Raw genomic sequence first — 13796 nt, forward strand, 5'->3', positions numbered from 1 at the left:
CCTTGTGCTCATCAACATTCTCACCTGAGTTAACAAGACGATTACTGAAATGATCTCGGCAGGTCCTTTAATGACAGCAATGAAATGCAGTGGAAAGGTTTTTTTGGGATTAAGTTAATTTTCATGGCAAAGAAGGACTATGCAATTCATCTGATCACTCTTCATAACATTCTGGAGTATATGCAAATTGCTATTATACAAACTTAAGCAGCAACTTTTCCAATTTCCAATATTTGTGTAATTCTCAAAACTTTTGGCTACGACTGTACAACCAGTTGACAACTATTTGAGTTGGATGGACGACTCCAACGACTTACTGTGCCAATAATATGGACTTATTGGCACAAACTGACTCCAATCTGTGTGAAAGTGAATCCAGTCGGTCCGAGTCAGACCTAAATGTTTGGAAACTGGTTGCCTCTCACCAGCTAATCTGAGCAACAGCTTTGCAATCAAAGTAGCACCCAGAAATACAACACAATACAAATACAACAGAATACAACACCCTCAACCCCTGGACAACCATTTGGTCACCACAACTTATTGCAGTCAATCACAGAATATGAAAATTCTTCAATAAAAACAGTGTGTGGGGGGAGGGTCGACCCTGATCACAATGAAACGTCAAGAAGTCATGAAAAGGACAGAAGCGGTGTTATGTGAAATAACAACAAAAGACTCAATTATTGTAACAGCAGTGAAAATTCAGTTTATTCTGGGATTTTGTTGGCTAAAATGTTAGCAACAACCTTTACCGTATTAAGGCATGCAGTTCGTATTCATATAACTTATCTGGATAACAGAAAGCAGTCCCGCAATATGTCATCCAGTGGGGCCGTGTTTATGTGTTGATTCACCATGGAGTTTTGATCCCTGGGTTTCATTTCTCATTCTGTTTTCTCTGTGCCTGCAGGCTGTGTGCGCAGGTTCCAGTGCTGCCAGATCAGTGAGGAGGGAGACAAGTTTAAGAGCTGGTGGACACTCAGGAAAACCTGCTTTATCATAGTAGAGCATAACTGGTTTGAATCCTTCATCATATTCATGATTCTGCTGAGCAGTGGAGCACTGGTGAGTGGGTGTTAGACGTCTTGATAAACACTGCTGGAGTCTTTCTTATGAACAGAGTTTGTTCTTCACTGCACTCATTTGGCTTGCTTTTATATACTTTCTGTTTTTATTTCACAGTCTGAAAGCACCACATTTAGGACAGCTTCAGTTCTCTAAGCAGTTACTGTACCTGTTAACATTCTGAATAGATCTTTGATGAATCACTTATTTCACACTTCACTATTTCTATCTAAAGTTTCTATAAAATATTCCATGCTGCACAGGCGTTTGAGGACATTTACATCGAGCAGCGGCGGACCATCAAAACCGTGCTAGAGTACGCAGACAAAGTGTTCACTTACGTCTTCATCCTTGAAATGCTGTTAAAGTGGGTGGCATATGGCTTTGTCAAGTACTTCACCAATGCCTGGTGCTGGCTGGACTTCTTAATTGTAGACGTAAGTATATTCAGTGTTCGCTCTTATTAAAATTAAGTCTCCAATCTGGTGTACAATGAGACGATAGAACCAGAAAGCACCTTAACTTAGCATATGGACTGGTAACCGGAACAGACCACTACCATGGCCCACACCAAGACTTAAGTTAGCAAAGTCAGCTGAATCTTCTTCCCTCCATTCTTTATGATAACCTAAGCCAGCTCATTAAACATTTGACAAGAAAGAAAAGTAACTTTAATAACTGCCATGCTGACATAATTGTAGTTAACTTATTGTTCTGTCATTTCTTTACTTGAAGTTGTTTGTTTTTCTAACACTCATTATGGCACAGAGCAAGTGAAATCATTTCATTTCTCACCCTTCACCCTGCTTATCTGATATTATCTCCTCTCAGGTGTCCTTGGTCAGCCTGGTAGCAAATGCTCTGGGCTACTCTGAGCTTAGCGCCATCAAATCTCTGAGGACACTGCGAGCTCTACGGCCCCTGAGGGCCCTGTCTCGGTTTGAGGGCATGAGGGTAAGAACAGCAGGAATACTGTTTGTGGGCAAGCTGAAAAAAAAAGAATTAAAATCAATTCTCACACCAACCAATTACATCTTTCATATGCTTCAAAATGTCTAGGTTTCAGATATTTAGTTAAATTGGAAAATATGATGGAATTCAGTTTTACTTTTATCTGTTTATGTACCAATAGTTAAGGGAAAAAAATACCACTCTCTTGTTAGTTAGTACAGTCGACGCCCAAAATTTGGAGGGTTATCCTCCTTGAGCACCTGCAAATTGTTAAAAACACACATTTTTGACATGCATATAAATCCCTATTTTTTATAGTTTAAACCCTAAATATGCCTGAAATACGTGAGAGAGCTACGGGCAGTAAAATGTTATGATTCTGGAATACTGGACTGCGTCTGCCAGAGATGAATAATGCTCTTGGATTGGCTACTTTCAAACTTTCTATCACTGAGTACAGGGGTATGTCACGACCCCAAGCTGAGCTTTCCTCTATGGTTGCTTCGTGTTGTTTCTACTAACAAGACTAAGAAGTCTCTACTTTTATAAAGAAAATTTAGGCCGTGAATTCTGGCTTGATTTGTCTGAGAACCTAAAAATATATAAATACCTAACTGCAACCTGACTGCTGGCTGTGTCATGCAAAGATGATGACCTGCTCTAAATTTAAAAAAGCAGCCTGAGATCGAACCACCAACTTTCTGATTAGTAGATGACCTGCTCTATTCAATTCAATTTTCAATTCTAATTTATTCATACAGCGCCAAATCACAGCAACAGTTGCCTCAAGGTGCATTATATTGTCGGGTAGACCCTTACAATAATACATACAGACAAAAACCCAACAATCATATGACCCCTATGAGCAAGCACTTTGGCGACAGTGGGATGGAAAAACTCCCTTTTAACAGGAAGCTCTACCTCCTGAACTACAGCCACCAGGTTCTGAGCATGTGCTCACTGATTAATGACTTGTCAGATCATTAGCCAATGAGCACGCAGTTTCATTCCACAGATAATCCTCCATTAAGAAAAACAGTATGACCAAGACTTATAAAGACTTTTGGTAGTGATATCATTGCTATCATCTAACTCTGGGCAATGTAACTTAAATAGGTTTATTGTGCAAACGGTATGTAAAAATGCTCATTTGAACTTTCAGCCTACGTCTTTATTTTCCTTAAAAAGGTGAATTCTTATCACATTCTTTTTGTTCTCTGTATCTCTGAAGCTGTATAGACATTCTCAGTGTTTTTGTTAGATATGCTTTTAGATATGCTGAAGGGAAAATGCCCCCGTATTTTTTTTACTTTTGCATTTTAATATTTTAATGTTACTTGATACATCTTTTTTACAGAGGTATTGTAAGAAGGTTTTAGCTTTTTAGGGGGCCTGCCTGTAAGACTGCATGCTTTTAAAACTTCTGTAAATGTATCATTTCCTTACAGTTGGACACTGTAATTGTTCTCTCTGCATGACTTTCTTCACATTGTGTTAATGGATTGCTGTATATAGCTGTTCTCAGGCATTGTTTTCTGGCATTGCTTGCGTGGTGCCTTTGACCTGTAATTTTTTTCTTTGTTGTGTGTCTTTTTTTCATTTACAGTCAAACAAAATGTTGTGACTTCATCCCGCCTCTCTAAGGTTTTTTTCTGTTTTGCTTTTTTACCTTTCAAATGGTAGCCTTTTCACCTATCCACCTTCTTCTTTCCAACTGTCATGTTGTTAAGTAGATATGTATGGTGTTAAGAGCTTTATGTGTGCACATACTGTATATTAAATACAGCTCTGAGTAAAACAGCTTCACTGTTAACCTTTGATTCAGTCTTGGTATTTGTTCTGAAAGCATAAACTTTTTGGCTCAATCCAGTCAGTTGACCACATGTGCTTCTGACAGCTAAGTGATAAGATAATTGTAATGGCCAGTTATCCTTCTTTAGCACAGACTTTGATTTGAGAAAACGGTGAGTTCTGAGTCAGACTGTGTGTTTCGACATCCCCAGGTTGTGGTGAATGCGTTGCTGGGAGCCATCCCCTCCATCATGAATGTGTTGCTGGTCTGCCTCATATTTTGGCTCATCTTCAGCATCATGGGTGTCAACCTGTTTGCGGGCAAGTACTACTACTGCGTCAATGCCACCACGGATGAGCCCTTCCCTATCGAAGTCGTCAACAACAAGTCTGACTGCCTGAGCTTGAATGACAGTGCCCGCTGGAAGAATGTTAAAATCAACTTTGACAATGTGGGAGCTGGCTATCTGGCTCTGTTGCAAGTGGTGAGTTTAGCTTGCAATTGGCATTAAGAAGAAAAGAGCAGAAATGTCAAAGTATACATATGTATTTGGAATCATTTATGCCGAAACTGTCTGACTTCTACAATTCTGTTTTGTGATTTGAGTCTGTCTTTAGCTTTAATCTTGCAGTTGGCGCCATCCATCCGTAAGCTATATCCACTTATTCGTATAGATAAGGGGGGAGTTTTTACTCTGGTCAAATTGAGGAAAAAAAACAAGCAGGAAAAGAAAAACATGTAAACTCAAACACAAAGCCACCATCTGACCAGCACGCTTCAACTCAGAACCATTTGGGGTTAGGTGAGAGGTTTGACAGGACCACTTAGTCAAAATAGGATTAGGTCATTTGTATTTGGTGGTATGTCTCAATTTGATGACCTACACACACAGATATGTTCAAAATCCTAAAGCAAAGAGAGCACACAGCCTGTCTTTCCATGTATAAAGAGAAAAGGACTAAAGAATCTGTAGACCTATATTGCCATTATGAGAGTATAATGAAAAATAATTGTGCTAACCTTGTAGTTCCATTCCTTGGACTTATTAGTCTGCTTGCCTATCGATTCCACTTATCAGTTCCACTTGCACTACAGTCAGCTGATATCAGTCTGTGTGCCAGAAGAGGAAAACAGTGGCGCAGTCTACAGCATGGTTATAAACGTTACTTTTATTTTTATTACATAAAAGGACAAGAGTGCAAACTTCAACAGGTAACAAATGTACAAGCAGTCAGGCTGCTGAAACTGTTTAGAGGCAGAAGCTGTTTGCTGTCATGCAAACATGTTCATGTTTCTAAAGTAGAATCACTGTGGCATCACTATAAAATCTCTTTGTGCTGGTTTTCATCTTTGCCACTGCACTTAGGTGCCACTTGAGCTCCGGTACCAAGCAGAGTGAGCACAGGGGCCACTAGAAGATGCCAAACCCTAAGGCCACCCTCATGAAGTCTATTTTTTTGTTTCTACTGGAGGTCGCTTTGTGGTCATTTTGTAGGGTTGTAAAGAGCACCTACAAGTCCTGACGATGGGTTAAGGACTTCTACAGTCTTGTCTAGCTCTCATAGAGAAACTGCCCATCTCCTGCTAAAATACTGTTTCTTCTGTTACCTGCTTTTAGGCAACATTTAAGGGTTGGATGGACATCATGTATGCAGCTGTGGACTCTAGGAATGTAAGTAGATGTTTAAAAGAGTTGTAGGTTTGCTTCCACACAGTGAAAAGTCCTTGCTTTTATATTTTAATATAATCTATTTTTAATATTTTCATTATATCTTTGTATATTACATTTTTATGGTAGCTGGTATAACTTTAAATTTGCTCTTTCTTGCTTTTCTAGTTGGAAGAACAGCCTGATTATGAAGTAAACTTGTACATGTACCTCTACTTCGTCATCTTCATCATCTTTGGCTCCTTCTTCACACTCAACCTTTTCATTGGTGTCATTATCGACAACTTCAATCAGCAGAAGAAAAAGATAAGTTACATCTTTATTTAAAAGTTATATTGACTAATAGTTTCTGTCAGCTAATGTAAACAGACGTTTATAGGCTTCTTTCAGTTCGGGCATTTTAAGTTATATTATTTGTAAGGTATTACCTTTATTTATTGTAGTTTTTTAGCTAGGTCTTAACACAGCAAAGGATTCTCATTATAGAGTTCAACTTAAGAGAGTTACCATTTTTATTCTAATGACTTGTTAGGATTCCTAATTGCAGCTAGCTAGCTAATTTGTGTTGTCAATCTGCAGTGAAATCTTCACACTGTTTAGTCACCAGAGACAATTCCTTCCACTTTTCCTCTCCAATTTATTAATTACAAGCAGATTTTGGACATGTAGTTCCTCTGTTTTTGCGTAAATGTAAAACTATAGTTTGCTCAAAAAACCAAAAATGTGTTTAGTATGAAATCACTTTTTAAATCACTTTAGGAGGTGGATAACATTTTTTTAAGTAAAAAATGGGGATGTTTTTGCAGATTTATCAAATTTGATAGATGCATACAGCTGTGTTATGTTGTCTAGATATTATACATCTAGACATGGCTGTGCAAAAATAAAATGATGGATTATTTATTTGGTTTCTGGGTTTATTAAATGTCTCGTGTTACAGCAGCAATGGAATTCAGGCTTGTTAATTATGTTGTTGTTGAGTTAACTGCAAGCTGCCACCTTTGTTCTGTGTCTCATTTTTGTTGAGTAAATGTTATAAATGCTAATGTGGGGTTTATTTGTGGACCAAATTATATGGGCTACATTTTCAATTGAGGCAGATATAGAGATTTCTTAGATAACTCACTTATACATCCCTGCAGTAATATTTCTTAGAAAACACGAAATCGTGGATAAAATATAATAGAAGAGCATGTCTCTCTTGAGCCACAATGCCACCTATTTTTATTAATGTTGACACAAATAGCTTAGTGCATTACAGTGTCGCTTCTCTTGAAATTGGAACACCAGTAGGAAGCAGTCCTGTGCCACACTGTGCAGAGAGCACACGCAGCCTGGGTACAAAGCAGGGCAAATATAGCTAAGGTAGACCCAGAGCTGTGTTAAAGAAAGCAGTGAGCTACAAAATAATGGTCATCTAAAGCTGCTTCTGTATGCACGAGCAGTGTCGTAGCACATGCAGTGTGGAAATGTGCCCTCCATTGAGCCATGCAGACTAACAAGTAGAATTGACAACACCCGAGAGATTTATGATGGAGAGGACGGGGAGGGGATGGGTCTACATTGACTGTTTCTGCATGATGGCCGGTCTGATTTGACTGACTGAGACATGTTATCGGCTGGTGTGGTACAGTGGCCCCAAAGCATCACACAGATGGTTGTTCCGTGCTGACACCAGCCACTCCCTGAGATATGTATGCAATCAGTGAGCAGCAATGAGAGTGGGATGTGTATAGTGTGTATGATGCCGAGAGGGAAATTTATATCTTTGATTAATGGAGTGTAGTCCTTTTTTTGGCTGAAATTTAAAGCCTTTAGGAAAGAGTAAAACGATGTACAAAATGTAACAGCAAATGGAATCGCAACAATAAACAAGGAAATATATAAATATAATATAATCATCAAACAAAACACAAATGAGCTAAATTTCCAAAATAATAACAACTAGAATGCTGGTTTAAAGAAAACATGAAAATCAATACCAGATCCATTTTGGGTTTTTGTTTTGGTTTGTTTTTTCAAAGTATTTGGTTATAACCAAGTTTTGTTTTGCTCTCTTTACTTGGGAGGTCAGGACATCTTCATGACTGAAGAACAGAAGAAATACTACAATGCCATGAAGAAGCTGGGGTCCAAGAAGCCGCAGAAACCTATACCTCGACCAACAGTGAGACTCGGACTCCTAGGTCTTTCTAATCAACTGCAAGCGGACTGAAATGACTCATTTGTTTTCATTCCTTGTCTCTCTTTTTTTTCAGAATGCGTTTCAAGGCTGTGTCTTCGACTTCATCACAAAGCAGGCCTTTGACATCGTGATCATGATCCTCATCTGCCTTAACATGGTGACCATGATGGTAGAGACGGATGACCAGACGAAAGAGATGGACAATATCCTGTCCTGGATTAATCTGGTCTTCATTGTGCTATTCACTGGGGAGTGTGTGCTCAAGATGATTTCACTGCGTCACTATTACTTCACCATTGGCTGGAATATTTTTGACTTTGTGGTGGTGATCCTTTCGATTGTAGGTAAGGAGATGTCCTAAAGTTCTTTTCATTTGATGGTGTTTAAAAAAATATAAAAAGTACATCAACACAAAAAAATCCAATGGGGCTTCTTTTTCCTTTGCAGGCATGTTTTTATCTGAAGTTATCGAGAAGTACTTTGTGTCCCCGACACTGTTCCGAGTGATACGATTGGCCAGGATAGGCCGAATCCTCCGCCTTATCAAAGGTGCCAAGGGCATCCGGACGCTTCTCTTTGCCTTGATGATGTCACTCCCTGCCCTGTTCAACATTGGCCTCCTCCTCTTTCTTGTTATGTTTATCTATGCCATTTTTGGCATGTCCAACTTTGCTTATGTCAAGCGGGAGGCAGGAATCGATGACATGTTCAATTTCGAGACCTTTGGGAACAGTATGATCTGTTTGTTTCAGATTACCACCTCAGCTGGATGGGATAGCCTGCTGGCACCCATACTTAACAAGAGGGAGCCTGACTGTGAGAGCCAGCTGGAGCACCCAGGCAACTTCTACAAAGGCAATTGCGGCAATCCATCAGTAGGCATCTTCTTCTTTGTCAGCTACATCATCATCTGCTTTCTCATTGTGGTCAACATGTACATTGCTGTCATCCTGGAAAACTTTAGCGTGGCCACTGAGGAGAGCGCCGAGCCACTGAGCGAGGATGACTTTGAGATGTTCTATGAAGTGTGGGAACGCTTTGATCCTGATGCTACGCAGTTTGTGGCGTACAGCAAACTCTCTGACTTTGCAGATGCTCTGGATCCACCTCTACGCATACCCAAGCCTAACATGATTCAGCTCATCTCCATGGACCTGCCCATGGTGAGCAGTGAGCGCATCCACTGCCTCGATATTCTGTTTGCCTTCACTAAAAGAGTTTTGGGTGAAGGCGGTGAAATGGACATGTTGCGCGGACAGATGGAGGACCGCTTTATGGCCTCCAACCCCTCTAAGGTGTCTTACGAGCCCATCACCACCACCTTGCGCCGCAAACAGGAGGAAATGTCTGCTATAATCATCCAGAGAGCCTTCCGGCGCTACATGATCCGCCTGGCCATGAAGAAGGCCTCGGCCCTCTACAAGGAGCAGTTGAAAGAGGGCATCCATGACCCTGACAAGGATGTGATGGTCATCAGCAAGTTCAATGAGAACTCCACGTCAGAGAAAATGGACATGACCCCCTCCACAGCCTCCCCGCCATCATATAACAGTGTGACAAAGTCAGATAAGGACAAATATGAAAAAGAAAATAGGGAAAGAGAAAATAAAGCAAAAGACTTGAAAGACCGAAAGAAATAGACTTCTTAAAAAGGAACAACAACAAAAAAAGAATGCATCAGAGACATGAGGGAACTTTGTTTAAAGCTTATATATATATGGGATATATAGATTCACATTTGTGTTGATTGTTCCAACATGAGGAGTCTGTGCCATGTAGGCATGAAATGGGAATGTGGTTATGTCAATATATGGGGGAATACGAAAACAAACTATCCAGCAGACACTGCCAGAGTTTGAGTGGGAAACAGAACAGCCTCTCTGCAAAACGCTTGTGATTCTCCTGTTGGTTGTTGTTACTGACACACTTGAGTGTACTGTTAAGTTTTCTGTAGCTAGTGCTGCTGCTACTACTATAAATCCAGTGTCTTGAATTTAACAATCGCTGTATCACTTAACAATTGCTCCACATTCTTCTGTGAATTTTCCCTTTTTTAGTTTTGTTTTTTAATGCGAAAGAATGTTTTCTACTTTGTTTTGTTTCATTATCGTGAGAATGTGTCCACTGCTTTCACTGTTGTAAAATCACCAAGGGCAGACTAAGTCAATGCTGGAAAATACAACAACCACCTGAAACTCGTACAGTGCAGGGTCAATGCCAGAATGCTCTTGGTTCATACGGTATACAAAGCTGAAATAACGAACACGCCACTAAAGTGCAATGAACAAACACATTGCATTTACTGATGTACCATCACTGATTGTTGAAATCTGTATTGTTCCTATTTCAGTAGAAATTACAAGTCTCCAAATACAGAGAAGCTGAATGTATGCAAGCAAAGGAATGAGACGCATTAAAGGAAACTTGTTCTTTGGGAAATACTCTTGATTGCTCTTTTATAGAGAGTTTGATGACAAAATTGCTACCACTCCCATTTCCATCTGTTTAGTATAAAGCTAGAGCCAAGGGATTGTTAGCTGAACTGAGCATGAAGGCCAGACTCGGGCTAAAAGTGTCAAACATCTAGATTTTTTGTTTGAGAATGTATGTATATATAAAATTGAGGTAATTTTAGCATACTAATAAAATAGCAGCAGAAGCCTTACACAAATTCACGTATGGAATTGATAAAGTCTTTATTGGTAAATATCACTATAGCTATAACTGCTAACTGCTGTAGTTTAAACAAGTGTGACTGTCTAGTTTGTGCTGATCGGCATTTTGGGTACAACTGTATTCGAGGTGGTGTGCATTAGTCTTGGGTTGGCACTGAAATAATAATTGACACTGGTTGGGAACACAGAAAACGGTTTGTTTTATTTGGTCGTATGTTATTTTAATGCAAAGTTAACATTGTTTTAGGTGTCTTTGGTCCAAGACTAGGGTTTAATGGGCAGTCCAGTTCCTTGACCTCCAGTTTACCACTGGAGGTCAAGGAAACATATTGACACAATTATGAATGGTTTCACAGCTGCCAATCCCAAGCCTAATCAAATATGACAGTTTATGTTAGCACATAAGGCTAATTAGCTTTTTTTTACCCCCTTTTTTACCCCCTTTTTTTACGACGAATACTATAATATAGTTTTTATAATGGTTCATGTTGGATAATGTTAAAGGCTTCTGGAATAATGTCAGTGTCAGGTTAGGATTAAAATATTCTAAATGACAACAGTTGGAACCCTCGTGTTCACGATGGGTGTCATCTTAGTTTTATGCAAACCTCTTCACATAAAGTGTTACTGGACATTGTTGACCTCCCTGATTACAGTCTTCATGCTAAGTTAAGCACAGTTCATTAGTTTTTGTTTTTACCTCTCCATAATATTACTTTATTAGTAAATGATAAAGTTAAGTCCTGGTTTTATCCCTTTTCCTCTACCTGTTAGTTCCTATCCGCACACCTACCCCTACTTACATGTTGAGACGCTGGTTCAACTCCATATGTCGTTTCACTAGCTGGGCCCACGTCCTCATTTTAGGTTTGGCAGCGTTTTTAGTAGATAAAGGCGAATGGCTTAATTAAGAATTGAGCTGCGGTTTGGGGAAGGCCTCGATGGGGACTGGCGGCGACTCCCAGGCCTGGCAGATCCCCATGTGAAGAAGTGAAAGACTTGGAAAAAAGGGTGGGGCACAAAAACGAGAAGGAACAGCTTGTAGAACTGGAGAGTCATAAATAGATAAGACCCGAAAGGGGCGTGTTTGGAGGGGTGGTCCCGCTCCTGAAATTCAGATAATTTGTCTCCAAAATGCTAATGTAAAAACTTGGGTTTGAATCTGCCCCAGGTAATTTGCTCTGCCTCTTCCTCTGCTCTCTTATCGTCTGCACTGTCCTTCCATAATAAAAACTACAAATCCCCCTAACAAACTTCCATGGTTTAAATAAGCTAATTAGCTTCAAGCGTCATATTTGGCTAATGTACAGATATAAGAGTGGTAATAATCTTCTCACTGGCTCTGGCAGTGAAGCAAAATAAGCACATTTTCCCAAAACGCGTCTTTGAGAATAACACTCAAACCTGCTTGTCTCACAGCGCAGTGTCTTTCACATACGTTTGTCGTCCTCCCTTTATCCTCCATCCCACTTCCTCCCAGAACTCCTTACGTAATGAAATATTCCAAAAAGATCTTTCTAACTGCTGTCAAGCTAGAACATTACAATATATCACATTAAAGGTTGGTTATAATATCACAGATGTTTGTATGCCATTCATGTTTAAATTGAGCGTGTGATTTAATGTAGTGGTTTGGTTTGTAAATATTATAGATATTTGGGCTCACAGTATGCATCACACATTTGATGTATAAGATGAAGCACTTTTTATCCCCACTGCTATGTAATACCACGTGTGACGGTCACATTTGTGTGTGCGAGACAAAGGGCGAGTGTGTCTGTATGTTTGTATATGTTTATCTATGTAAGAAAGGGACTGCGTGAATGTAGGCATCTATCTCTTTATGTGAGCGAGTGTGTCTGTGTGCATTAGGGTCTGCAGGTTGCTTATATGCTATCGATTATAAATAACATTTTCACTGTAGATATGAGTGCATTTCTCCAGTCTTTGACGTTGATTTACATTTTTCTAGAAGAATTTTTTTTTTCATTCTGCACTGTAACCTTTGACAATATAAAAGATGGACGTAACTACTGTGACATCAACTCAACAGTTTCCAAAGTTGCGATTTGAAGCTTTGAGATGAACGTTTCCACTGTTGCAGCCTTGGTTGCAAGAAATTGGATGTGATGACAAACGGGTGGGTCTGACTGTGAAACTGCTTGCTCATTGGCTACTGACTGGTAATTGACAATTTAACTGATGAGGTTTTTTGAAACATGGTATGAGCAAGTTTTACAAATTAATTCCTTTTTATTTAACCAAATCGAGTAACTAAGATAATGAACTCAGCGACAAAGTGTTTACAGAGCTCAAGAAAGAGCCCTTCATAGGACAGGAAGTGTTTTTTGCAACCACAGCTATCGTCATCTGGTGGCCTTCAGATAGAATATAGGTTTTTAGGCACTTCCACATTGGCTTCATTTTTTCTGACCAGGAAGCTATGTCCATCTTTTTTATTGTCTATGACTGTAACACATGATGAAACACATGTATGGTCCCCATATCTGTAGATACAAACCATGAAGCAATCAGTAGCCATCTTTCATTGCGCTTGTAGTGTTTTAGTGAACTGCATGCAAGAAGTGACTACTGTCCGCTCATATGGTAATATAATTTCAAAGCCAAAAGAATAAAGGACATATTTTTTGTAAATGCTTGTTTATTTTCTCCACTTCCTTCTTTGTCTTTTCTTTCAGGGTCTAAAAGTTTGCTCATTTGTGTGTGACATCAGCTCTTTGATCTGTGATCTGAACCTGAAGTATGATTGCTTTACAGGTTAACAGGATCATTCATGTGATTCAAGTACATGTTACACCTGACTGTATTGATTTGAAAAATGTGACAAGTGACTTTTTTTTTTTGTTATAACCAAAGATGTGGCAACTAAAAAAGTAAACACCTAGATTTCCAAAATAAAACCTGTTTTGGGAAGCATATTTTGCATGCACGACACATTCATTTGGAGGCTAGAATGAAGATGGAAAGAGTTAAGTGGCTCAGCATATTTAATAGGCTTAAATAGAGACTTTGCTGCTGAGGTGACGATCTGTTTTCAGCTTAAGTAATCTGTGTTGAATGTAGACAACTGGGACTCCCGAAAATATTCTCATAGCAGTTCACATTTTAAAGTCTTAGAAAGCACTTATTAAATACAGTATTGTGCAATGGTAGTTTGCCACCACTCATTTCTTTATATTTGGATAGTAAAATAGCAATTTTTGGAAATAAGTAAGCAAGTTATAATGAGCTTGAAGGGTTATTTAGTTTGACAACCTTTATTCATCAGCACGGGTTGAATTCTCTTAGGCTTCTCTGGGCTCCGGTTCACTTAAGACACGTCTTTCAGATACTATTTGATACTCATGTGTAGTCGATACTTTGTTTGTTTTTTTTAGGCCTGCCACTTTTTCTTTTGTCCTCCACTTGTCCATTTTCCCCAGTTTTTATCAGGAT

The 13796-nt window shown here is 39.3% G+C and overlaps 1 protein-coding gene across 3 annotated transcripts in view; it reads left to right on the top strand.

Annotated features, from left to right (window-relative positions):
- The window catches only part of scn1lab (sodium channel, voltage-gated, type I like, alpha b), a 40434-nt gene extending 27197 nt beyond the window's left edge, over positions 1 to 13237 (top strand). For all 3 annotated transcript variants that reach the window (XM_063466047.1, XM_065469693.1, XM_063466046.1), the window contains 9 exons: positions 914 to 1068; positions 1332 to 1505; positions 1900 to 2022; positions 4023 to 4295; positions 5430 to 5483; positions 5649 to 5786; positions 7543 to 7647; positions 7739 to 8009; positions 8113 to 13237. In XM_063466047.1, the coding sequence (XP_063322117.1) occupies positions 914 to 1068; positions 1332 to 1505; positions 1900 to 2022; positions 4023 to 4295; positions 5430 to 5483; positions 5649 to 5786; positions 7543 to 7647; positions 7739 to 8009; positions 8113 to 9305 (2486 nt within the window). In that variant the 3' untranslated portion in view covers positions 9306 to 13237. The remainder of the gene's footprint in view (positions 1 to 913; positions 1069 to 1331; positions 1506 to 1899; positions 2023 to 4022; positions 4296 to 5429; positions 5484 to 5648; positions 5787 to 7542; positions 7648 to 7738; positions 8010 to 8112) is intronic.
- The last annotated feature ends 559 nt before the right edge of the window (positions 13238 to 13796 follow it).

Source organism: Pelmatolapia mariae, linkage group LG23 (assembly GCF_036321145.2).
Source record: "Pelmatolapia mariae isolate MD_Pm_ZW linkage group LG23, Pm_UMD_F_2, whole genome shotgun sequence".
In the NCBI taxonomy this organism is placed as follows: domain Eukaryota; kingdom Metazoa; phylum Chordata; class Actinopteri; order Cichliformes; family Cichlidae; genus Pelmatolapia; species Pelmatolapia mariae.